General features: G+C 34.3%; 2 protein-coding genes across 4 annotated transcripts in view; one reads left to right on the plus strand and one right to left on the minus strand.

The window, feature by feature from the left end:
• Nucleotides 1–27993, minus strand: part of PBX3 (PBX homeobox 3) — a 193920-nt gene that overhangs the window by 56129 nt on the left and 109798 nt on the right. The window lies entirely within an intron of this gene.
• Nucleotides 18743–27972, plus strand: LOC107506632. 2 transcript variants are annotated; one of them, XM_016137366.2, is made up of 3 exons: nucleotides 18743–19212; nucleotides 19307–19504; nucleotides 25114–27972. In XM_016137366.2, exons 1-3 carry the CDS (start codon nucleotides 18778–18780, stop codon nucleotides 25123–25125), a joined length of 645 nt encoding a protein of 214 aa, XP_015992852.2. In that variant the 5' UTR covers nucleotides 18743–18777; the 3' UTR covers nucleotides 25126–27972. The 2 variants fall into 2 exon arrangements, with proteins under 2 accessions (XP_015992852.2, XP_036073844.1); XM_036217951.1 differs by lacking the exon at nucleotides 25114–27972 and having other exon boundaries at nucleotides 19307–19709.

The raw sequence follows: 27993 nt of genomic DNA on the forward strand, positions 1-27993 counted from the left end.
ACTTAGGGATCCATTCTTTTCCCTGGCTATACACATCAATCCCTACCACATCACAGATACAGACAATTTATTTTTTCAGAAATAGAGGACTATTTTACACAAAAGAGTTATGCCTGAAATAGTGATTCAAACTAAACATTGTGCTATTTGGAGCCACAAAAAATATTCCTCAGAATTACCGTATTTACCTAATAACTGACAAACCTACAGTATAGTTCATTCATTCAAAAACATTTATGCTCCGCAGGAAGGTGTGTTCATTTTATGGTTAAGAACTTTTTAAAAAAGCTTTAATTTTCATCACAGTTTCTCTTTACCCTTCAAGTCTATTTTAGCCAACTGTTTACATAGAAATCTGAAACTACTGTTGGCTGGCAAAGGCAAATTTTGAAGACTTCCCACTTGCCAATTAGATCTTGCCTCAAGAGACAAGAAGAAGGAGTGAGCCTTGTCACTGTGAAAGTGAAGAGCAGCCAAGATGAAGGAGCAGATGGACTGTGCAATAAAAATGCAGAAAGAAGAGTTACATTTTTAAGGCACTTTTTTGTTAAATGGAGCTGCATCTTGTTGGCGCACTTGATATATAAGCACTGTCAGCTACAGAAGAAGAGAACAGGGCTAGGGCAAGATATGAAGTATGCTGTGCTTGCATGAGACAGTGAAAAACAGATGAAGGGAAAAACAGGCCATGTTTCTCACACACATTAGCACAAAGGGTTACCTGTGCTCTGTTCTTAAAGGAAATTATTACAAGTGGAGTGTGGGGTAGGGTAGAAGGAAACGGCCATTTTCTTTTTACCTAAAGGGATAGATGTTCAAACAAAATGTTCTATTGAGGAATTTCTTAGCATTGGTAAATATGACAATGAAATCTGAAAGGGAAAAAGCCCAGTACTATACAAAGGAAAAGCAATGAGTTTCAGAACCCAAGAGGGAGAAAAGAATTATAATAACACTGGCTTTAATACTTATAGGTCTTTATAGCTGCTCTATGTGATTAACAGTGATCTAATATGCCAATGATATCCTTTTAAATTTACCACATGCCTGGGCTCTCCTCACTAGAAAATGCTAGAGGCCCACATTTGGACTCCCATCAAAACCAATTAGTCCTGTTCTATTACGTGCATTTCCAGGACTTTTCAGCATTTGTTTACACAAACTCGTATTGCAATCCTTCCTTTTCCCACATTCTGTTCCCTTGCCTTTTCTCCCTGCAGAATGAGATCGCCATGGCACTTTCATTTCCTGTCTTGTCAGTTAAGATCACTGCCATGCTGTGAATGGGATAACATTACACCGTGGTGCCTGCTCCAGCTAACACGAAGGGCACCGTTTGTGCCGCTCCACACAGCTGCTTCCCCCACTACTCTATTTTCTGGAAGACCGAATTTTCCAGACTTTGGAAACATCTTCCCAGAACCAGTTCACAATACAAAATGTCTCTGCCAAAGAGCAAATGTTTTCTGTCCTTTTGTTTCACATATGGGTGACTTTAACCTCTCATATCACAGTGGTTAATGTGATCATCTAAAACAGGGGTCCCCAATCCCCAGGCCACAGACCGGTACCGGTCCATGGCCTGTTGGGAACCGGGCCGCACAGCAGGAGGTGAGCAGTGGGCCAGTGAGCGAAGCTTCATCTGTATTTGCAGCCGCTCCCCACCTCAGATCAGGCATTAGCTCCACGTTAGATCAGGCATTAGATTCTCATAGGAGCACTGGTCCTTGGTGCCAAAAAGGTTGGGGACATCTGACTAAAACATTGTAGTACTTGGGTCTCATTCTACTGCTTAGCTTAAAAATTCTCTCCATTCAAATTTCAACACATATTAAGCATGTACTACACGCCAAGCTGCAAGCTCTATCTTTCACATTCTAGCTCTAATTTGATTTTTAAATAACCTTATAGGGCAGAGGTGCCATTATCCTCATTTATAGCTGAGAAAACCAAACTTCAAAGAGGTTATGTGACTTGGTCAAGGTTACATGGCTTGTAAATGTGAAAACAATGATCAAAGTCTGTCATTCTCCACGTCCAGAGTTCTACTATACCTCAAATACCTAGAGAAATAGGTTATAATGTTATATTTAAATTCACTTTTCAACTACAAATACAAACAAGCTATACATCATTTATCAGCTGTGTGATTGTAAGCAAGTTTTCAAGTTTATTCTCTCTCTACAAAGAGATAACACCAACTCAAGAAATTATTATTAAGTTTAAATGCTGTAAAACATCTAAAATGCCTAAAATAGTACCTAAGGCTGTAATCATCACTTTAAAAAATAATAGTGGCATTCACTTTAATTCATATAGACCAAAATCTGTTTTTATTAAAGTACTACATTTCCCAAAGACAGACAACTAGTTACAGAATTCCTTAGTATCATCTGTGAAAATGAAACATTAGCAAGAGCCGTGCTATGAACATTAAAAAAAAGGGGAGGGGGGTGGTGGTGGGGAGTTTTGCAAACTTAAGATGTAATCTGAAACAAATCTGTCCTACAATTAAAACTTTTATCTGATTTCTGGTCATACTCACTAAAAGGTCAAATCTGATCGAGGTCGTTCGTTTGTTTTCTTTTTCGAAATTTCTGTTTTTATTTATCAAAATTTATTTGCCATAGATTGCATTGCCATTCCTTTGCAACATATTTTAATGGTATGTATGTAGTTTTACTGCCTTTTGCTTTCTCAGTTTTTATGAACTAAGTATATTTTCTTTTGCTCTTTCACATTACTTTTTACTCTCACATCTTCTGGTAGCAGAATGGCACTTTGATGTATGTTGACGATGAAACACTCATGACAGTTGCTCATCATTAGCAGTCTCTGACCACATGCTTCAAATAAACTCGGAAATCTAGAGAATGGCCATGTGTAGGCCACCTGGAAAGCATAATGGTGATATTTATTTGTTCTGAAATAAAAACTCTTTTCTTCCTAAAAATGTGCTCATTATCATGTTGTAACTGGCTACACAGTGTTTTGTTAAAATTAATCAAAATTACATCAAAGCTCAACATCTTCTCAGTACTTTGGAAGTCTTTAATCGAATATTTCCCAGGTACAATGTATGGTATTTTTAAAGACAATACATATAATCCATATCTGATACAGAAATTTTGGTCAGAAACTACCAACAGGGAGGAAAATGGTACCACTTCAGAACAACGGTCCTTTTTCCATTCATAATCTTTCATCAATGAAATGAAAATACTAGACCCCAGCTGAATTTTAAAATATCCATTATACTTAGTCGTGTTCTTTAAGGTATAAACATCATTCATACATCCCTCATAGCAGTAAGAATCCTACCCCTATCAGATAATTAATCTCATGCTTATCTTTATATTCATTTCCTTTCCCTTTGCTGCAGCCATATTCTCTCCTTTTTCTCTAAAATCTTCAAAAGTGACTATATAAATTATGGTCAGTTAGCTTCATTATGAATACCAGATATCCACTGGTTCCCTTTTTCCTCTTACAGGAAAGAATGTCCACTTTATTGTTTTTGTAATGCCAAATTATCCTGATGCACAAGCACTGCTCTAAACATGCTAATAAATATGGTATGAGGGTCATTGACATTCTCAGTATATTCCAATGTAACAGCACAGCATAAAGTTTTATCTGTATTATTATAAAGGACACAGACTCAGTTTTATTGAAAAGGCTTTGTGAAGCATAGCATGATTATAGGAAGCATGAACTTTACTGGACTTTCCACATGATTTTACTTTTAAGTATGCTGGCTCTTTAACATAAACATAGCATCTAATTAATGAATGAAGATGGCTTCTTTATTTTTTATGTAATATTCATCTGTATGCATCTCTTAAGGAGTTTACATTTTGCTGTAAGTATTGTAGATGCTTCAGTAAACAGTGAACTTTGAAAAGGACATTTGTGCTTCTCATAGTATCACATCCATCACTCTCTTCCATTAAAAATCACATAAGTGCCTGAAAAGCACGACCACCCACATGGCATGCAAAGGACAATGGCAGAGAAGTTTCAAAGCATTTTCCAAGCAGCAAATCACACAAACAAGACCCCTAAGTTAATAATATATTCATTTACTTATAAATAATCAAAATAGCATATTCTTAAATACACATTCCAAAAAGTGGCTGGTTTGGCTAATAAAACATTCTAGTGCAAGTTTATTGATAATTTTTTCACAAACTGTCTATTTTCTAGTGACCTATAAATAAAAGCTTAACTAAAATAATTGACCTATCTATATATATTATTAACCCTTTAAGCAACTAACCTACAACAAAGATATCCAACAACATTTACCATAAACACAATCTTCCAAAACATATTCTATATGTTGAAATCTTAGAGATTGAATACCCCTCTGTTAAGAAATTAATGAGTCAAATTCACTACAAAGTCATGTCAAAATCAAAGTGGACTTAAAAAAAAAAAAAAAGCCTATTAAATGTAGTATTGCTCACCAGAACAATTAAAAACATTTCCCCTCAAGAGATAGAAAAAAAAAATTTTTTTTTCCAGTTCAGGGGTATTGGAGGCATAAACAGTAAGATGGGTATATACAAACAGGCATATTAGCAATTAATTAGGAAAGTCAATTTAAGAAGACTATTAAAATCCTTTTGAAAAGCACCTTAATATAATTACAATTATTTTTTTTTCCCCAGTTACTTAGAGGGCAGTGTATAAATGTACATTTTTCCTGCTGCCTACTTATGGAAAAAAATGTTCATTTTTCAACCCACTTTTAGGAAATATGTATGCATTAATATAAATATAATGTAGGTTTATATTAACAGTATACGGACTTCAAAATTGCCTAAAGAAACCTGATTTTGAACTGAGTATTTTAGGTGGTAAACCATGGAAATGTCAACTTTGATTTGAGCTAACAAAAAGGAATTTAGAGGATGGATAAGCTCCAGGACCTTTGAATTAAATGAAAGACCAGAACACTCCACAGAATGTCTGCAATAACAGTCTCTACAGAAAATTATGAGGAACTACATAAATCCACCCTCTTCCTCTTCACACAGGCTCATTAAAGCTGTACTGACTCTCTGGGCAGCTATAATTCTGCTGACTGATACCCTGGAATCACCCTGTCAATACCCAGTGGTGTGCTGCCTCTCCAACTATCTCTGCCCCTAATATTCCTCTCTTTGATGGGATTTGCTGACCTTTAATCTGATGCTAGTTTACTCTCATCACTGAAGTGTAAGTCGGAGAGCAATAAAACGGCAACCTCACTGATTCAAAAGGGAGAGCTAAAGCCTGCTAACTGTGAATCTAACCTTTCGTAATGGCTGGCTCTTAAAGGAGGAAGCATGAAGTGGTAGGCAGCTAAAACAAACAATGTGTAATGCTGAGCACAAGATTTATTAGAATCCCTTTTGCATGGATACTGCAGAGGACATCAGAGATGTAAACAAGAGATACACAAATATTTGCAAGGGAGACCCAAGTTCTGGTCAGAATAATCTTCCATGCCAATACAAATCTCAACGAGAGCTGTGCTATAGAAATCAAGCAAGGTTAGATGAACAAAAAAACCCTGTGATGACTCCAGGTGGATGTAAACAACACCGTAGTAATAAAATCATCATTAAAAGGAAGATGTTTTCCTGTGATGAGGTTCGAGACTATAATGACTGAAAACCAAAAACTTGCATTCATAATGGATCCTAGGGAATTCAAAGAGCTTGTGGAAATTAAATGCTTCCAAATAATTTTCAGTATAATATTAAAGGTAGGTTAATAAGACCTCACGTTTATTGAGTGTTTCCTATGTGCTGGCACTGTTTAAAGTGCTTTATTTTACCCTACACTAACTGAACCCGACAATCCTAAGAAGTAGGTACTATTGTTATGTCCACTTTTGTTATCATAAAACTGAGGCACAGCATGGTTTGGTCAAAAACCATGCTTATAGTCACACAGTTTGACAATGAAAGAGCCAAGATTTGAACCTGGGCAATCTAGCTTTTACAGCCTGAACTCTTTACCACCTCTTGGATATATTATGTTAACAGAATCTAAAAGATACGGTAACTACCTGACATCTAGACGTTCATTTCTATTTTATTTTTGTATTTTTAAGAGTTGGTTCTGGGTCATTTAAAAAACATCCTCACTACAAGACCCATGGTTCGTTAGTGAATGTTCATTCTTTATATGTTTTTTGTTTACTATCAAACAATGATTTTGAGTGGACAAAAATAAGAAATAATATCATGAATAACACTGTAGTATGTAATTTTATTATTTTCTCCAAATTAGTCATCATAAAGATGATCACCAGGTATATTTTCCCAAAATGTTGAAAGACATGAGCATCTATAATTCAAAAGTTGAAATAATAAAGTTTAAATATTTGACATTTCAAACTTTATTCATGCAAAAAAACAACTATATTATTCCATGTTCTCAAAAGGCAAAAAATTTGGGCCTCTTTTAAATGATTTGAAATTGGTATCCAGTTTTTTTGTGACTGATCTCCTGAGGTTTCAACTCTTTGGCCAACAAGCTTAAAAGAGCCATAGGGTGAATCACAAGTATATATAGATCAGTTTAATATCAACCAGTGATACTAATTGAGCAAGGCCACTTTTCACCTGCTTGCACAAAGACTGAGTATCTTTCATTATAAATTCATCTGGTAAACAAAAAAAAGAGTATCTTTCAGGTTGCAAAACACATGAATCTATATAAAATATACACTAAATGCCAGAGCATAAACAAAGCGGAAGTTATTGCAAAACAAATCTCTTCCAATCCTCTTGGGGAAAACAGAGTCTGACAGTATTAGGTTCTAACAGGTGCAGAGAGCAGAGAAATTACTTATTCATTCTACCAGAAAGAAAAAGGATAATAAAAAGCATAATTTAATTTATAATTTATGTTTACAAGTGTTATTTTTAAGAGTTACAGTCTGCTTTGCAGATTACTTGGTCTGGTTCAAATTGACATGTTGTATCATAGAACAAGCCTGAAGGGTCTTCACAACATGTACAGTAATTAACACGTCATTAACACATTAACTAATACACATTCAACATCATCAATGTTAATAGCATAATAATTAACTTATTGTACATTGCACATAGCACCCCCTGGCACTTTTCAAAATAAATTTAGAAATGCATACTTTCAAATATTTTTAAAAAGTAGCTATTCATGTTGAAATATTTTCACCAGTAAACATTTTTATAGTTATGCATGTGTGTTGTGTGTGTTTTTAAAATGAGGCATATTTAGTGATACTATAAATTAAATCTGTATCTGATTCAAGCTGTATTGGTACAAAAACACAAAGAACAAAGACAAGCCTTACTCTGTGAAAGAACTAGTAATACATTAAAAATTTAATACTTGGCAGGTCAAATCTGGATACTCTCTGCTGAAGACAACCAATATTAATGAATCAGACTACAGAGTCATTGTCTGGAATCCCAAAGGAAACAATAATGCAAGTACAACAAATTCTTCTTAGAAGAAAAAATTCTGCAAAACTACTTAACTGAATATCACTGGTCAATGTTCTGATCATAAATATGCTAAACCTTACGTAGCACTTCGAATACGTATGCAAGCTAGATCCAGTGTTAACTAAAAATTTACTGATTTTATTTTGCAGTAAACATCTTTGCATAAATATTTGCCTCACCATTAACCTCTCTCTATATAAGAATAACTTATTTTTACAAATACGAGTTCTACTTTATTTCTACAGTAGATCTAAAATATTAGATCTAAAAGATAAATAAAGCAGCTTTTTTCGAGAAATGTAAGGTTTGGGTTTCTCTAACAATGAAGGTGACACAATTAAAAGAAGGTCAAAAAAGACATCAGGTGTCATAATTTAAATAAAGATCTCATCAGATCAGGTAGCTACTTTTCACAGTTGATCTGGAGAACTTTAGATAGTAAACTGATGACAAGAAAAAGAGTACAAAAAGGTGAGTTAAGCGAACTAAACACATTGTAGACAGTCTTCCTGGTGAACTCAAGGTAATTACTGCCCAGTTATTATTTAAAAAATATTTTTGAAACTTATTAGAAGTGAGGCTCTCTGGAAAAAAAAAACATAGACAGTTGACTCAACTAACTGCAGGAACCCTGCTGTGTGCTAAGCACATATTCTTTTCCTTTATTTTATATTTTTTTCATTCATTCATACTTTCATTTGACAAACCTCTACTTAGTACCCATTATACACACAGCACTGTGCTAAAGCTTATATGCAGCTGTTGAGCAAAAATTATTGATCACAACTAAGTAACTTCAGACTCCATTAAGAAATAGTTATTTCAGAAATGCAATTTTGAAATACAGTTGTTAAATTTTAAATCAATTAACATGTTATCTATTAAAATTAGTTGTACAAAAATATCTATATTCATTTAATTTTTTATATGTAGTCAAGAAGCTCAGATACAGAGTGAATGCCAGCTGGTGACTCTATAAATGCTTTCTAAGTAAAAGCATTTATTTAAAAACATAAAATCATCACTATCTTTCTCTATGTTTAAGTCTTTTTTGTTACTAGCTACCTTGGAGCTTCCTGGTATTCCTGAGGGTAGCAGGTAAATATCACATCAATTTCAGAGCAGAAAAATAGTGAAAATATTAACTACAAAAAAAAAAAAGGATGCTAAATTAAAGTTTCTTCCATCTTTAAATTCTACAATTCTATAATGACGAAAAATCTAACAAAAATACATAAACTTTTAACAAGTATTTTTAAGCCATCTTTTATAAAAGATTTAAGAACTCATACCTGCTATTTACTAATAGTTCTCTTATACTTGGTTAGAGAAAGAATAAATTTCAAATTAATCCTTGAACAACAAAGTATATCCCTGTTTAGTTCTTGGACTATGGAAAGAACCTGAAAGTAAAATATTCTACTTTTAAGCTTTTCATTTCTCAGGTATTACATTTAAAAGTGGTCAGTTATCTGATAAAATATAAACTCCACTCTGCACACCGCTTGGTGGATGTGCCATCTCCTTTTTAAAAGTATCAAGTCATATTTGGGAGATTAGTATTACAATATAAATAATATATACACTTGAGTATATATAACTAGGATAAGACTTATTTGCTCTCACTACATCTCCATGTAGTTTATTGGATGTAAAGCTACCTGTCGTCCGTAGAGGCTATACTGTGGATGGGCTGAACCCTCAGCAGTTTATCCAGGGGTCTTCCGCACTACATACAATTATGCTGGGGTCACCTCGGTTATATAGGAAGCCTGAGTTTTAAATTGTCATTAGAATATTGTAGCCTGATTTTTACAATACAGCAGCGCTTCTAATGATCTTAAAGGTAATTCACTATGCAGACCCCAAGCAAAAGATGCAAATGTAGCACTGAAAGCTCCTTATTAAATACCCGCAGGCTACATCTCTGTACAATAAGTGGTCCAGGTCTTTTTAGAATGTACTAATTAGATGAAAAGAGAAATCAGAAAAATGCAAAACCAGGTCATGCAGCAAAAATGGTGAACTGTTAAAAAAAGGGGGGGGGAAGTGAGAAAAATATACCAAATAACTTCATCCCACCATTATTAAAAAATTATCTACAATCAGGAGGAAAAATAAATCATGTCAGGTCACAACTTGACTCATCTAAATTAGGCTGGATATTACCATCAAAGTTAAGTTTTAAGTTTATTGTCAGGGATATGCTTAACTGATGATACAATACTATGAATAATACATTAAGCAAAAACCCAAACTAAAATTAAATTTGCCTTGGGTATCTCCCATTACTATAAACATTCAGAATTATTCTGGCTTATAAATGAAAGCGAATGTCAAAAAAAAATACTTTGGGGGGCTTTACTCTTTTAACAGTTACATATACAGAGTTGCCAAACTAATACACCACTGTAGAGTTTTTTTTATTAAATAACTTACCAGAGGAAAATACCCCTTGATGTCAAACTAAGGTGGTTTTTTTTTTATTCATCAGTTCTAAATTCAGCTATTTCCACTTCAGTTCTTGTGTATTCCTTAAAAAGACTGAATATTTTATATAAATTTGAGCATCTACTCTAAATAATACATTGTATTATTAAAAATGTTTTTATTCATATACTTTAAACATTAACATTCACTATAAAAAAAACTATAATACAAATACTCATAAATACTCAGAAGGAAATACTAAATCAACCCACTACAACTTAAATTTATCAAATTCAGAGCACTAGACTCTAAGTCTAAGGATCTGGTCCTCATTTTGTATCTGCTATTCTATTTGGTTGTATGGCCTTGGTCAAGTTGGCTCCCCAAAGTCTCTTTCCCTATAAAATGAGAGGACTGAACTAAATGTTCCATAAGTTCCTTTCCTTCAACAAGTTCAAACTTTAGTTAGGACTCGAGGATATTATGATTACAAACTATAAGTGGCCAGTGATTCTGAAATTGGCCCTAAATTTCAAAAGGCCCTTAATCTCATTTTGTTTACTTTGTAAATCAAATCTGATTCATTATTACACTGAATTAGCTAAAACTTAAGTTACATCACATTTTAAAGGAGATTATGAAAGTTTCTTGGGAAAATTTTGTTCTTTCAGGATCAGGTTGTGCTAGAGAAGTGGAGGGTAGGGAATGGGTGGTGGGAGGGTGTCCTTATTGATTAGTGAGAGAAGTAGCTCCCAAATGGCAAATTTTATTCTAAAAGTGCAAAAACACTGCTTTAGGACCTCAAATCTGTCTTTCCTAGCCAAGAGACCACAGGTGCACAGAACCATAATACGAGAAGGAACCTCATTATCTATTCCATCACAGTTGACTTGAGGCTCAAGTTACAATTCTTATGGATAGGCCACTGTATTTAAAGGCCACATCCATTAAAGAATGATGTATTTTGTAGTACATTGGGTAGTTCTTCATAAAATGATTGCTGTCTGGAAGTGAATGATAACTGAAATAAGATATATTAATATCTTAATTATAAAAATCACTAAATAAGTATATTTTAAATTTTATTTTAAACACTCATTCTTTAATTAGGGCTTAGTTAAAAGCCAGCTAGTGGTAGATGTATATTCATGTAGTTTAAGGTCTGTACAGGATGCTATGCAAATGATAATTCTGCTCATGTCGAGTATAAACATGTACTTGTATGGAAAGCTCCCATAAACTTTGATGCTGTTTTTTACTTTAATCCAGTACTTTTAAATCAGATACCGTCAAATAGCAGTTCTCCCTACATAAACTAGAAATATAATAAATTTCAGTATGTGGTTTTTTCAGACATGTGAATACATTTTGCTGGTATATAGGCCTCTAATTTGTTGAAGATGATTCAAATATTTTAAACCAAAGTTGTAAGTAACATTTACCAGAAGGCAATAATAGTAATAATTCTGAAAATCGAAAAAGCCTTCATCAATTCAATCTTAGATCATTTATCATTCTAAAATGTACTCTATTTTTTTTTTTCTGGTACTCTCCATAAAGTCTCAAGTTTGATTTGGTAGTATAACAAGCAAAATATCTTATGAATGCTTTTTGCCCTCAAGAAGCCATTCTAAATAAATTAGTCTTCCACAAATTAATGAATTCATATTTTAAGATGCATTTGCAAAATGTTCTATCATTCCAATGCTAATTTGCAACATAGTTAAGAAATGTTAGCCTACCAAGGAAAAAAAAAAAATTTAATGGGGAATGAATGTCATGTTTATGCAGGGAAAAAAAGGACATGTGAATATAAAGCCCATATGTACTGGTTTTGACAAGACACTGCATTTAAGTGATTTTATTATGCATATTATTTCAAATATTCAATGGTATTTAGATATACATGTAACTATTGGAACCTTTTAAACAATGATTAAATTTTTAAAATCACATTAAATTACATGTAATTTCTTGAAATCCATTATAGAGGAACAGGAAAGGAAACAGTTAATACACTAATTACAGTAATTAAGAGTTGCCAATTTAATTATAGCTGGGGATATGAATGCTCTAACATTTGTTAGAGTGTAAAAAACAAACCTTTAATGCAGAGACTTTGTTCACAAACATCTAATGGAGACCTCCTCTACCTCACTCGGTGCTTCTCTGCTGACACGACAGCAATGGGTTCAGACTAAAGAACTTGTCAGCAATCAGGCAGGAGGAGGCTAATTAGCTTGCAGGTTAATGAGTGTGATGGCTCTTGACAGCATTTTGTTACAGCCTCTTCTGTATTTAAACAATAAATGATTACTTATATACAGTCGAGACATTCTAGCCATAATAGCCAAGCCCACTTTTGGTTTGAAAAGTATAAAATCAGTTCCTTTGTTTCTAAATCAAAAACACAAAATTTGCATCAGTTATATGTCTATCATATTCCCACGATAAGCTGAAAAAGAAATGGGAATTTTTCAAAAGGTAATAAATGTACTTTATATAGAGGTGTGCCCTTTTGAGCTGAAAATTTCCATTCAAAGGATGCCCAGTAGGTGACATAAATTTGGGCTGCTGAATGATAATTTAAATATGGCAGCTTTTTAGTAATGTGCAACAACTTTCCTGAAAGAAGAAAGAAAGGAAGGAAGGAAGGAAGGAAGGAAGGAAGGAAGGAAGGAAGGAAGGAAGGAAGGAAGGAAGGAAGGAAGGAAGGAGAGAGAAAAAAATTCAAGGAAGATTTTTGTCTTCATTTTTTATTACAGGTTTCTATCTCTGTGAAATAGGTATATAAGGCACACACAGAGGAATCTCTGCGCTTACCTTGCCAGTTACTAGGGATTTGAAAACAGGTGGTGAATTAAGGAAATAGCTCTATTGAGAGATTAACCCATTTCATCAGCCAGTGGAGAAGGAAATAAGAACATTTTTACAGCATCCCTATAATCCATATATTTAGCGGTAACATAAATGCCTTAATAAAAGCACTAAAGAAAGGAAATAAGTGAGTACTTTGCAGTATTTTGATTTACTTTGTAAAGTAGCAAGTATTAAAAATCTAAGTAGTCTGATTTTTATTTACATGAAAGGAACATAATATGTGTCCAAGAAAACTTCGTCTGAGAATTAAACTGAACTTTAGCTGAATAATATCAAGGGAGGGTTATTTCAATTTAATATTTAGTGTTCCCTAGAAATTTGAGCACAGATATGGAAGAAACACCTGCCGAGATTGACACTGCTTCTAAATTATTTTGCATACATGAAAATATTACTTGTATACTTTCTCACTACTGTATGATGAACATTTGAATAAAAATAGAAAAGTAATAAAAATTTCAGATATGTACATTTCTAATGTTCTTTTTCATGTTTAAGAATAGAAAGTATTATATCCATCACAATTATGGTAGCCAATAAATAACTGTACATTAAAAAGATTTAGCTTACATGGGCAGATTTAGTAGAGAAAAAAAGAAACTAGTATAAAAAGTAAAACAGTTTGTTGTAGAGTTAAAAGCTCCAAGTGTACTGAGTGCCTATAACTTCCAAGGGATGAAAGAAATAATGCAAATTCAAATTCTGTGGTTAATTTGTCACTTTCCCTTATTATTTTGAATAAATCCCTGGGATCAAAACAGAACTACTTAAAAATTTTTCCATCAGTTGTGTACTAATTACACATCTGAATTCTCCATTACATTGTAAACAGCATATAGATATAGGTTTTTCCGTATCATGTGTACATTCTTAAATAACAAATATACTATTATTAGCTTATAGGTAAGTCTTATCACACATGTACTTTATATTTTATACCCTTAGCTGGTTATATAGATCCTTAAGACCCAAAGGTCACAATGCTGTGCTAACACTAGGTGAATATGTAACCAACTTTTCCTAAATTCTAACCCAATTAAATATTAGAGAATCAAAAATTTCCCGCAAATTATATGATTAATTCCAACTTAGTGACTTTTTAGGGGGGAAACTGACACCTAACCAAAAATCATAACCCATTCTGCCTGTTTAAATGAGAATATTCCTCAGTCTGAAAAATTATTTATAGAGATTTTTTACTACCCTTGTATACTGCAATGTTATTTCCTTTCCCACACACTAGCAAAGTCCATTTTCACAACTGCTATAAAGCGGCATGTTCACAGCTAGTAAAACAACTCAATAAATAGCCTCACGAAGCTATAGCTGTCTCATATCCTTTCCTCAATAAAAACAGAGGTGAACTGCTTATTTTCAGCAGCACACTATAAGAAGACAGAAGCATTATGACTGCTCATACATTCTGACTATCATTTGCCACAAGCTATATCTGTCAGCATTAAATAAAGCTGCATTATAAATGTAAACAAAACACCCACATCTACAAAATGAGCTGTCCGCCATGGCTGTAGGCATGAATTGAACCCGCTTATTGACTCAGGTTGCTCTTTTTATTTATTCTTCTACAAAGACATGCATTTACTTTACCCTACATAGGTTTCAGAAAGGCAACTAGTCTTGTGCTAGAGCAAAAGAAGGCACATGTTGACAAATCCGTATCTTAATAGAAATAACATTGTGTAGGCAAACACTGACCAATTGTTTAAAAACAGATTTATTTCAAAATGTTATCCTAGTTCAAAACTCTAAACTGTAAGTAATCTGCGAACCTAGTTCTCCAAATATATATTTATGAACTATAAGAGGTAATTTACTATAAAAAAAACACTTTAATTTTAAATATCTAATGATAACAAACGAAAGGGGTGGAATGATACTGACACAACTGTCCCACCTTCCATACTTCGAGTATTCACTAATAAAGTCGGAGGTGGTGGGGAGGGGGCTACATAGTCAGGGAATTCAATTAGGCAGGGCATAAAATTAACTCAAGCTACTAACAAAAAGTAGTTTCTGAAAAAAATGACCATATCATTTGCAAAATGCCTTTGGTGCTTTTTTCCAGGTCGTTTATGCTTAGTGCAACTTTATGCACCCATGGTGATGGGAGAATCAAAGGGTAACAAATAAAAGGGTACTAAATGCTTTGTGAGCTTAAAAACATTTTGCCAGTTTTATTTTTTAATTTGACAGAATTAATAGATAATTCTGAATCTATGGCAATGTTTACATTCTCACTTAGAATATTTCAAAAAAGTAAGGAGGAGGCCCTTTCTCTTCATTATTGTCCTATGAGAGGACATGATGCTAGAGAAGTGGACATCTGAGTTACATACTCTAGATTCCTGGGACTGAATATAGCTCTAATAACATTTCAACAGGTGCTGCATGTCAAGATTTTAGTCTATTTCTAGACTTATTTTAATAATAAGAAAAGGACCATCATTGTGCCAAATCATCATCGTTCCAAATCATCTTCATGCCAAATCTTTGTGCAAAATCATGACATCGTGCCAAATCAACGAAGGTATGTTTTAAAGGCATTCATTACAGACAGAGTCAGAGTATATATTTAAGTCACCGAAATACATGTTATTACAGTAAAAATGAAATACAGAATTCTTTCAATCTCATGGGGTTCTTCTGTGTATCTGATCGAATAATTGCTCAATTAGTTTTCTCTACTAAATTGACTGATTGCTTTGTCCTCACATAGTCAGAGCTATAGAACTAGTTTAAAAATTAAACATAGATAGGGACCGAGTACTCCAAAGAGGTTAGTTAGTCTTCGTCACCTGTTGAACAATCAAAGAGTCACTGAGAGATCTAAAAGTTTGTACATTTGTCCTTAAGTACAAAATGGTCCACAGGTTAAAATTCAGATGTTAAAAACAAGAAGTAAAATGCAGTGGTTAAAATATTAACACACACTGTCACAGCTTATTCTTATGTAGGACATCATCCCCTACAGCAGGAAAGACATAAATGTGCCTTTGCTTCTCACTATTATGTAGACGGATATTAATTATTACTGCCTTTCCTTTCTAAGATAAGCTTGTTAACAAGAACTACAAGATTGCTTACAGCTGCTATCCATATTGGGTAGGTTGCATCATTGTTTATGATGTTTACAGAAAAAAAGGGAAATCAGTACAAAGAAATAGTATGGAGTAATTAATGTATTGTAGTGTAGTAATTTCCACTTTCTACCTCCATTTAAATAAAATAAAGCTCAGTAATGCCAGTGTAAATCAGGGGGAGCCACAGGGGAGCACAGCAAGGCAAAGACATTAAAGCCAAACCAAAGCCCTTCTTCACCCAAGCTACTATTATTATTACTTGTGCAAAGCAAATATTCAGCCTCCAACCCTAAATCATTTCAATTCCTATTTCCAAGTATAATTTAATCTTTTCAGCGACACTTGATGCTTACTTCATCACAGTATAATGACAGATTAAAAAGTTGTTGAATTAAATATTAAAGAGGACTTCAGGCAGTTCTGCATTTTTAAGGAATAACACAGATTGGGGATGAAATGAGAAGCCCAAATGCATATTTTATACCAAAAGGAAAGAATACATATATTTTTCCTTCAGGCCACCTACTTTGTAATAAAACACAGGGCAGGTTTTTATTTAGTGGATAAAAATGTGAAATAGCATTATAAGCTTCATATCACTAGAAACTGGCACCATACAATGATGTCAAAGCTAATCATACTAAGTAAGAATATGATTTTTGGGGGGGTGTCTTATTTAAATATTTTTAAAATAAGTATTTCATAATTTATCACTTTTACATTCTGATTTTTAAAATTAATTTATTTATGGAAATTTATCTCAGAGATTAAAAAAAAATCTCACAGATGATAACATCAAAAGCAAACCATTATGTAAATGATTTTATGATACAAACTGTTCTGAGTGGGTGAAAAAAAAGTTGGGCCATACTGGTAAATACTATTCCAATTAAAATGCTGATTGGATTACTAGGCCTAATTTTGGAAGCTCCCTTTAGATTCAGGTAAAATTAAAGATAAAATGTACATAATAGTAGTAGCTTAACTCTTGTGGAACGGAAACAGTTAAAAAAATAAAATTTTTGATATTTATCCTTAGAATATATACAGATAATAATTCAAAGATATACACAGTTAAAATTCCAAGGGCCCATGGATCACTAAATTTGGTATATGTTTTTAATTATTTTTCCTAAAGCTTAAAAGAAAACTTTTAAATTCTTTGTTCATTGTGAATTCAAGCAATTTACTGTGGGGGCAGGGGGGAATCCATGAACATTTTATTCTATTTGTATAACATCAAATTTCAATCTTTAATATATGCATAAATTTTTACACAATTTTAAGTTTCTAAGTACTTTCTTTTCTAAGAAAATGCTTTTTCATTTTACGTATGTGTTACCAATACTATCTATTTCATTGAACTACATGAAACTGTCATTTTAAAGTCAAAGATGGTCAGATATCAACAATTTCATGATTCAAAATTCATTTTAGAAAGTTGCATCTTTATATATTTTCACTTGAGAAAAAGTCCTCCACCATAGTATGTTTTAAGCAATCAGATGTGACTTAAAAAATATGTACTAGAGGGATCAATGTTTTCCTTATAGGCCAAGGAAGAATATGACATTTGTTTTTTAAAATAGTTCATTATTATTAGGTCGAGTGCATGGCACAAATGTCAGAAGAGAGTATTAAATATTTTAAAAGTCGTACTTTGTATCTATTTATTGAAAGAAAGAAAATTATAAAGGTACTACACTGATTTCTTTAGAAATTATGACTTTGGCTGGGATAGAGCTAAATGTCATCATGGCTGGCAAGTACACATGGCCTTGAAAGGATGGCATAATTTCTTTTGGAAAAATTTTCAGTGTGGTTGCTCCTGGCTTAAAGTGACACGGATTTACTCATGAAATGCTACACACGCAATCCTTTATTTTAAAGAAAAGTACAAAATATGCCCATGGAATTGTTTTGGCAAATCTAAAAAAAGGGCAAAGCTTTTCAAATTATCCTATTTATAATCTCTTCAAATCTCAGGTTCTGCTGTTCCACTGGCATAGATATTTGGTTAGTCATTCCTTGCAAGGATATAATTTGAAGTCCACACAATTAGATGCATAAACTATACTGCAGAAACACTACACAATAATCTTTACTGATACTCTTTAAAAGTGCAAAACGAATAAAGCATATTCATCCTTCTTACCAGCTCCATTACTTCTTGACTAGCATCAAGTCACTGGGGAAAGAAATGTGTGTTGAGGGAGGGACGGACAGGGGAGACAAGAAGAGCAATTTTTCTACAGTTTCCATATTTAAATCCTAGAAAGAGCAGTAATCTTAATTTTCTGGAATGTTTTCCATACAGCAATAACGATGTAATAATTTCCCATCACCTAGGACATAGTAGGTACTCAATAAATGTTTGTACAATTAAATTCCCTGTGGAATTCCCTATGGAATTCAGTTTCCCACTGACAAACAGCCATTAAGTTAGGATGTTTCAGAGCCAATTACAGTGGGACACCTCCCGGAAGATGTTTCATATTTATAGCGAGGGATTAGAGTTGTTTTTTTTCTTAACCACTGTTTTCCCGGGGTGTCCTTGTTTTGTAGCTGGTTTGGTATTTTTTCCTATGGTTAAAGATGTTCACATGAGGATTATTCTTCCATCATCCTCTGTTCTCGGAACAGCAGAGTCCGTAACAGCTCAGGTATTTGAAATCAGGGAAATCCAGCCTCTCCGGTGGCCAGGCCTCAAATGAAGTTTTGGGTTTCGATTTGAAAGGCACTAATTCGCGGGCTTGGGAGCCGGTCCGGCTTCCTGGCGGTGCTGACCCAAGGGCACAAGGCCGGCTGCCGTAGCTAGGCAAGAATCGCTGACTTCCTTGGGCGCAGCCTGCCTGGGCTAGCCCCCACCAACGATGCGGGGTGCAGCCCTGACCTCCGCTGGCGGAGGTGGGGGTAAGGCTGCCGCGCCGCTCCGCCCTGCGGCTGGCGGAGCACGTCCATTGTTCTCCACGGCGCCGAGCGGTGGCCCGCCGGCCGCAGCAAGCCCCACTCCCCACCCGCGGCCACGCCGGGAGGCCCGCTGCCGGGCTCTGCTCCCCAGCTCCCCGCCGCGGCACCGCCTCCCCCTCCTGCCGACAGTGAATTCTCGCAGCCCTGACTGCATAATTAATGTAAATGAAGCAGCCTCCGTGTCATGTGCGGGCTCTTTGGGTTTACTTTTGTGCGACACTTACACAGGAATATTAACTAGAGAAAGCAGCATCACAACAGGGGTGGAAAATCAGCCTGTCAGGGACTCATTCCAAATGCCACGGAAAGCGGAGCGGCTTCAAGATTGTTTCATCAAGGTGATTGAGAACAAAAACTACTGAAGACAGAAAACTCGGGCTTAAACTGAGCTCCATTACATCCATTATTTATCTATCTCTCTATATTCTTTAGGACGAGACTCCTAACACATCTTTATGCAAAACTCGGGACTTGAGGAACGAGTTTGGTTGTTGCGTGTGTGCAGTCAAGCGAGCCTTGGCTCGGCCCGTGCGTGTGCAAACGCGCACCTACTCCACGCGTGTGCAGACGCCTTTCAGCAACCAAAAGCCAGGGAGGAAGAGGCCCGGACCAAAAGACACTTCTCCACGGGTCAGTGAGTTACTCCGGGAAACCACGGGTAATCGTGGGTGACCCCTGGCTTAACTGAAACTAAGGCCGAGTCCCTGGGGATGCCGAAGAGCCCTTCAATAAGGTGCCCGCCCGATTTCCATTATTGCTATACCACCTCCAAACTATGTTAGGGAACCTTTTATGGTACTTTGTAGTCATTGACTTTTTTCTTTCTGTAACCTGCGGTGGGAGAAAGTAGTTAAGTCAAAATATAGAGTGAACTTGCAAATCACATCTTACACCAAAAAAATGTATCTTTTAAAATAATTTTTACTTAATATTCAAAATCATTCTGAATATTCCATGTTGGATGTATCCATTTTTCCAAAGGCACAGAGAATGTGATTTCGCAAGCCTTATGCTGCCTGACCTAAATTAGCACCAGATCCTGCTGTGCTTTCTAGACTAGTATGTTGGCCTACTATAAAATTTATTTTAAAAATTAAGAATCTGCATCTCATATATACATATTTAGTTGCTTAAATTTGGATGGACTTAAAAATAGTGTATTATAAATTTATGAACAAATTATCAGTTGCTTAAGGTTCTAAGTGTTTTTATACTGATAAGTAATCAAAAACAAAACTTTTTTAATGTTTAGTTTTTACAGAACTTAGGAGGAAATTAAATACATTAGAAAAGAGATCCCCACCCCACCCCAAATTCCTTCAACAAGGAAGGCAGACCACGATGTACATTTCAACTGCCAAGTGTTAGATGTTCTTAAAGAACAACAACAAAATTGGAATATCAAATCTTATGCCTCCCAAACAATTCCATCAACAGAGTATTTGTTTCTGTAAGGCATGTGGCCACCTCTCCTCTCATATCACAGAGTGACTTAATCCTGAATGTTCTCAAGAAATTCCTCCACACAAAGGGGTCAATTGTAGGCCATAGAATAACCTTGTCCATATTTGTCTATTAAATGATTGAGAACTAAATCCACCTGCATGTCTTTACTGGCTTAATTAAGGAGATGTACAATACTGAAAATAATACCTTTATCCATTCAACACTGCATGACAGCACTGCTCCACAGAAGAGATCAAAATGAACATGCCGATCAAAAGGTTTATTTTAGACAGGAAGCAGCCCGTCAGACCATTATTGCAAATTAAAGGTATTATATTCAAGTCATTTTTAATCTCTTAAAAATGAATAACCCTTCTCTGCACATTAAATCATTTTTTCTCTACAGAAGTAACATTTCTTTATGTCTAAATGCACATATTCCCTCATCATGCTTCAGTTATTTTACTAGAGGATGTAGAGGTCTAATATTCTCAATTTTAAGTCAACCCTCTCACCAACTTTGGACTCCTCTCTCTTTACATGATATAACTAATTCGTCACATATTTAAGTAAAAGCTTCTACATTTAAAAAATGAGAAATCACAAACTGATCATGTAATCTTATCTCTTGAATCTCATTTTACTGCACTAAAATTCTTATTGGCATTCTGTAGTTAATAACGTCTATATCAACATATGCTGCTTTATACCTAGTCACTGTGCTTGGTAAATATAAATGCACCCTTACTTTCTAATAATATCTAAATTAGCCTCTAATTCTGGAACTTTTTAAGAACTTAAAATATCATGTATTAAAATATCGATCTTGATGTTTCTAAAAGGATACCAAATTTAGGATCAGTACAATGAAGTATAAACAGAAAAGTCCCTTGAGATACTGGTGTGAAACCTGCAGCTCATTGATTTTGTTCTTGATGATATGCTATTAAATTGGCGAACATGCTGACCTTGTGTGCAAAGGCAGAATTGTGCATATCCAACAGAAAGTTAAAAAAAAAAAAAAAAAAAAAAACAGCCTCAAAACGACTGTTTAAAACTGTAGGTTATAAAATCTTAAACTACAGACAAGCATTCCATAGTTTATTTAAAATTGGCAACCACAATTTAACAAGCTATTCCAACAAATGATTAGCATAGCGTGTGCTTTTCTTTAGCCATCAATTATGACACAGGGTAATGCAGGGCACAACTTAAGTGTCAAATTACAATATGCTATACAAAACCACTTTGCAACACAGCTTTCTGTTTGCTTAGCAATTACTACAGAGCACACTGCTTTTCATGAAAGGAATTGGTCAGAATTGTTTATAAAAATTACCACAAATGTTTATATATTATAGAGAAGTATTTGACAATTTCATAAAAATTTCTCTTTAACCATTAATAAAATGGCTGGGTTATCTTGTGTTGGTTTAAAAGTGCATACAACCAAAATGGTCAATGTCTTTTTCTTTTTAAAGTAAGATTTATCCACGGTATGTGACAAAAGTAAAATAGTACTTTTTCAAGACTAAAATATGAAGTATTTTCACTAATTTGTCCATTAGAAAATTCAAAACTTTATTCTGTGACCTGCTTTGTATAGTGAAAATCTAAATTTAGTGAAATCTATAATTCTAAAGAGAACATTTCCTTATAATTTTCAATAAGGCAGACATGAATTTAAATGCAAAATAAACTAGTAGAATTTCAGAAATATGGTTTAGAGTAATTTTCGCATGGCAATCACTGTTTCAAATATTTGATCTATCAGCAGTAAATACAAATAAAGGTTATCTGTCTTAATTGTAAGACCATCCATTAATTCATAAAACTCTTATGTGAATAAATACTTAATGAGAAAAGGGAAAAAATACACAAAACAGTTTTTATGCTGTTTTTTCCGTTCTGCTGCTGTCCTTTCTCTTGCATTTGCCTAAAGGCTCTCAGTAAATTACACTCCCAGTAAATGACTGTAATTTACCCGTTGAATTCCCTTGTTCAGGAAAAGCACAAAAACACATTCCAGCATTTCCACAGCTCAAATTTACCATTCGGGATGTCAAGAACAATCCATGGGCAGTAATTTGAAACTGTTTGAACCTTCAAATGAGGGAAATTAGAAATGTTTTGAGAGCTAAGATTTTCAGTGAGGAGATAAAAACCTGATAAAAATCTCTTAACTGTTCTGTTCCTTTCTTCCTCCTCTCATATCAGAGGCAGAGGTCTAAATAAACTATTCCACAGTGGGTTTTAAGGCAGTGCTATCGAATTCAGTATGCATAATATGTCAAATTTACAGTTACTAGGTTAATTTTTAATGATAATACATACTACATTAATGTCATGCTTAATGTTAAAAATATAGATCGTGTTATGAACTTTTCTTTTTCTATCACAACTATCTCGCTGTGACTATCTATCTATCTGACTATCACTCAAAATAACTTCCTCTAGTACATCTTATAGGAGCAAAGTTATAAAGACTCAGGGCCCCAAGGATCCCCAGCAGACACTGTTAAAATTATTCGTATAAACAAGAACAAAGACTTTCTATGTGGTTATGTTTCAATACAGAGAAATCCCACACACAAAGAAATGTAAATATTTACATGGGCCAAACTTGAATTGTATCACTTAATATTTTCATATGTAACACAGGGCAACATATAGAATAAACCAGTATACTCCCCAATGTAAACACCTCCTTACTGTTGACACACACACACACACACACACACCCTAGAGTTAAGAACATTCAATAACCAAAACTGGCTATTTCACTCTGTCTAAAGGCAGGTTTTCATATGGCAAAATGGTTATAAATCCTCATTATCCTAAATAAAATTACAGCACTTTAAACATTTCCAGGGAGAACATTCTCTCTTCTAAACAACTACCTTAGCGAGTAATAGGAAGCAATATGGTTGCACTTGTGTCACAGTTGGAAGCCTTTTTAAACTGTCGCCCTGCTAGCAAACCGATTCTACATATTAAAATGAATGCGTTGCTTATTTCGAGGGGAAAAATCATTTATAAAATCAAGACCATTATTAGGATATTGTGACTTACTTCCTCTTTAAAGTGAACCAGAAGTACGGATGGTAATGATCTATATATGTTCACATAACTTCATTCTCCATCGGTTTCATTTTTGAAGAAAAGGTATTCTTGAAAGATGAGACTTTGCATATTTAACATTTAACAACCAAAACAGCCTATTGCACAAAATATTACTGATCACAAATTATACAGGGGGGAAAAACCCTAAATTTCCTTTTTTAGTGAGTGGTAAAGTATTTACAAATACCTTCAACTAAATTATATACTGGTTAAAAAAATACCATTTATGTAATTTTACCTGCTTTAGACTATTGGACAAGTATATCCTTTTCCCAGTAGTTATGTTATTAGTATCAAGGAGTACCCTAGCTATAATAGCTATATAATAACTGTAACAGATTAATAGTTTAGAAAACTTTAATATCAGACCTAAGCTAAATATATGGGCCCGAGTTCAAAGAGAAAAATAAATGAAAGGCAGGCATTACCATTCATTGGGCAGATGACGATGCTTTTCTCATGCTCGAAATTGTATTTAATTATAATAAACTAGAACTTTAATAAATTCTCAACATGCTTTTTATCTAGGTATACAACGGCCATATGATTTTTAAATGCCATATAGATGACGGAAAAAGTTACGTATTCCCAAATGGGGAACCCCGAACATCTCTCAGCAGGGATCTGTAGGGCAATGCTGTTCTCTACGGAATGGCTGCTTTGCTTATTCCTAAAATATCCACCCCTTATAGATTCTTAAGCATTAACTTTGTTAGCACTTAGTATAAATGATTTAAAGTTTTTATAATCTCAGCATTTTTCACATTTGGAGTACTTATTCAATTCAATAAGCATTTCGTGCACACTGTACTACCATGCTTAACTGAGAAAAGCAACTAGTAATAAAATAATTAACTTCTCAACCAAGACACTATGTTCTGCTGTTGTTCTTGATTGAAATTTTCTCAGTTAATTTCTAGACAATTACATTATCTATTTCATAATTGCAAACCTGGATGAATTGTTTCTAAAAGTTGCATCATGTTTCATGCCAATAGACCTATAAATGCATAAAAGCTCCTGTTTCTAATGTCACTGTTATCAAGCCAAAAACAATTATACTCATTTGAGTTATAGCAACCAATAAACTTAGATAATCACCATATGCAACACAACATTTTGGCACTTGAACTTAAAACTCTTGTAGACAACTATAGATTGCTTCTAATGCAGAGCACTCTTGTCCTACCCAAGGCTGCCAATAGAAATGCCAAAGCTGCTGAATACTGCGCATCCTAGTAATGCTGTCAGTAAATGGCACATTCACACAGCCCCCAATCCGCTCTTCCCAGGCATGGTCTTCTCCAGCTGCAGCTTAATTTCCTGTGACTTGCCTAATTACTGTAATTAAGGATTAATTGCCATTAATTATTCACACATAAGCTCATCGCAAATCATGGGGTAAATGTCTTATGAAAGCTGCCATACAAGCCATGTATAAACACACTGGGATGCTTCAGGCAGGCGAATCTATCACTCAGCCCTCAAGCAAATCTCTGTGCTTCTCTTACAAAAACAGCTATAACTCTCAGAAACTCGACAGTCCTTTCAGGTGAGCATTAGGTTACAAAGCATGTTTTCCTGTGGAAGCCACAACGGTTTTATTAGTACTATAAATGCTGTTTTATCTTTCCAACTGCTATTTTTATGTTTCCATTTTTATTCTACAGTGCTCAGTTTAGGACAACCACTTGCTTCAAGGAGGAATGTTTGCAGTTGCTACTTTCCCCATCACAGTTTGAAATAGTTCCATGTGGTTTACAACATATGACCATGCAACTGGAAACAGCATGCTAAAAAAGTCAATGGATCGGCTACACAACTGGCATGGAAACTGTATGATTTTCAAAAGTCTTGATGTCTTTCATTGGTATAAAAAAGCTGTAGCACATTACTTAGTCACTGCTAAGGTGTTACTTACAGGGCAAGTTGTTTCCTCAGCCACGAAGGTACCACTGACAAGAGTGATTGAAATAGCAAGCTAACAAAATAACCTCATATAGATTACTTTTGTATTAGGTTGAGTTCCCTGTTTTCATGACAGCATCTGGTATTTTCACAATTACAAAATATAGACATCAGTCCTTTGCAAAGCTAGAAAAGACATTGTTTCTTCCAGGTATTACTAAGAGACCCTGTGGTGATGAGGTAACTTCCAAACCTTAGTCTAGAAATTGTACTAACACTTCCTTCCAATTATCTATAGTTTACCATGTTTGAATGTTTTAAAACAGAAGAATTCATTTTACAACAGAATAAACTATTGTATATGTTAAAAGATTTAAACATCGAAAGTATGTATTATCACTGCCCTAGGAAATTAAAGTCTAAGTAGGCAGAATGCTGCTCTAATTGTTGTTAGTTCCTTCTGCAGCAAATTAATGCATGAAACATTTTCATTTCGATACATGTTTGTGTGTCTGAGTTAAACATTTATGTTAATGGACCTTCTGGCAGATTTCTAATGTTTCAAATACTCCTCTAGACTAGCAACTTTTCAAGTAAGGGTTCTTTCCTCCATCTTTTGCAGTACTTGAAATAGAGGTACGTAGCAACTAAAATAATTTCGGTTTTAAAGTTGAAGTTTAAAATCAATTACTTGAATAACTCCGACCACATCTACATTCAAGCAAAATACCAACTAAGCACCCTGACTATCCAAAATGGGGGGGGGGGCTAAATACATACCCTTTACTATCTGATTGACAACATATATTCAAATCACAATTTCTAATTGACAGCATATATTCAAATCACAAGTAAATAAACCCCATCATTCTTTGGTTCCAACAAATTTAAAGGATATGTATAATTTCTGTAGTGATCACACAGTGTGTTTCCAATAAAATAAACCAGAGAAAAGAAAATGTTATTTAAAAAATCATTAGGAAAACACATTTACAGTACTATATAAATTTATTGAAAAACTCCACTTATAAGTGAACCCACACAGTTCAAACTCATATTGTTAAAGGGTCTACTGTATATATGTAATCCAAAACTCCAAAACTGCAGGCTGGAACTTAGTCATATAAATGGTGATCGTGGATACTACCAAGTCCACCCATTTGGACCACCCCCCTTCCAAAAACAAATTTAGAATAGGAGGTGAAGGCTCCTAAGGATTTACAATTCTGGACTCTTGCATTCCTACTCAAATAAGAACTGTTATACATTTATATAATAATTTGTAAAGTTGGAAACTAAGTCATACATACTACAGGGAAATTCACAAAAATTTATTTTGGTAGAAATGTGCAATTTATTGCTAGTGATAATGATATAAAATAGAATTAAAATGCTGTTCAGATTTTATCATCATTGTGTTTTAAATCTACTTAAAGTTCACTACTTTAACTTAGCTGTCATTTACCAACTGATTCCTATGCCCCTGTCCTCGAGTCAGCAGTCAGTGACACAGAGAACTGTTAAAATCTACCATCCCAACCCATAGCTTTACCATCAGTGTCATCTAATTGATACTTCCCTATTTTTGTCACCTTGCCTTGATGCCAGCTGCCAAGCTCTGCCATGTCACTTTCCATTTATGGACTCCCAAGTCCCTTGATCTGGCTAATTAGGGTTTATGTGTTAATTGGAGTAAATACAAAGATGGGAGTCACAGGCACAAATTTCAAAGCACAGCCATAAATTGAAGAGCTGATAAGCAGGGAGAAGATGCCTTCATGGAACAAGTGTCAAGTTTATTTTATCACTGGAAAGACCCAGAATTTCCTGACAAAGTGACACTTTAAGTTTTTTAAAAGACTTAATGAGAAGGACAGTAACACATTATGAATATTACTCTGTAGCAGAAACATACACAATACATTTGAATTCAGTTCAAGAAGGCACAGCTTTCTCTTTTGAAAATTCCTGGAACTGTTTCTATTCATTCAATAAAACAGTTTAAAATTTCTAACTTGTTTCACAGAAAAACACACACCTTGTTTTAATTTCTAGTAAGAAAAATCTAAAAGAAAATCGGTGTTTGAAAATCCTAAGATGTGATTTAGGTGAGAGAAATGACATTTTTATTAACATTTTGGATATATTAATAGTTTTTATGCTAAAAGATAACTGATTTAGAAATAATTACCACAAATTACAGCAAAGACTTTCTGAATACTGTACAGACAGATTTAGGATACTACATTTCGGATGCTTATCTCAAATGTCAGTTAGGACTGAAATTACTTTAGAAGGAGTATGCTTGATTTCTGTAGTGATCAGAGTCTATTTTCAACACCCTCTAGAACCTTCTTTACAAAAACATTACTGTCAGTTGGAGACACTGCCTTTTCTAGCATCTGGTGGGGAGGAGCAAAGTCAATTAATATGGAAAGTAACTGAAAGAGCTATTAAAGTCTTTCTTTGCTATTTTGCTTTTATTAAGAAAAAGTCTCAACCTGATCAGTCACATTTAGTTGACAAAAATGTAATGAGAGGATTATTTCATCTGTTTCAATGAACTGAGATTAGCTGTTAATAATGACAGCAACAGCTACTACTACTACTTACATTTATATAGCACTTTATAGCTTAACAAA

Source organism: Rousettus aegyptiacus, unplaced genomic scaffold, assembly GCF_014176215.1.
Source record: "Rousettus aegyptiacus isolate mRouAeg1 unplaced genomic scaffold, mRouAeg1.p scaffold_m13_p_3, whole genome shotgun sequence".
Classification (NCBI taxonomy): Eukaryota; Metazoa; Chordata; class Mammalia; order Chiroptera; family Pteropodidae; genus Rousettus; species Rousettus aegyptiacus.

Excerpts from the sequence above, each read along its gene's own strand:
- LOC107506632 (XM_036217951.1), top strand. The coding sequence starts at position 18,778 with ATGCGGGGTGCAGCCCTGACCTCCGCTGGCGGAGGTGGGGGTAAGGCT. Across the intron at positions 19,213-19,306 it reads TTCAAGATTGTTTCATCAAG|GACGAGACTCCTAACACATC; the intron begins GTGATTGAGAAC and ends TATATTCTTTAG.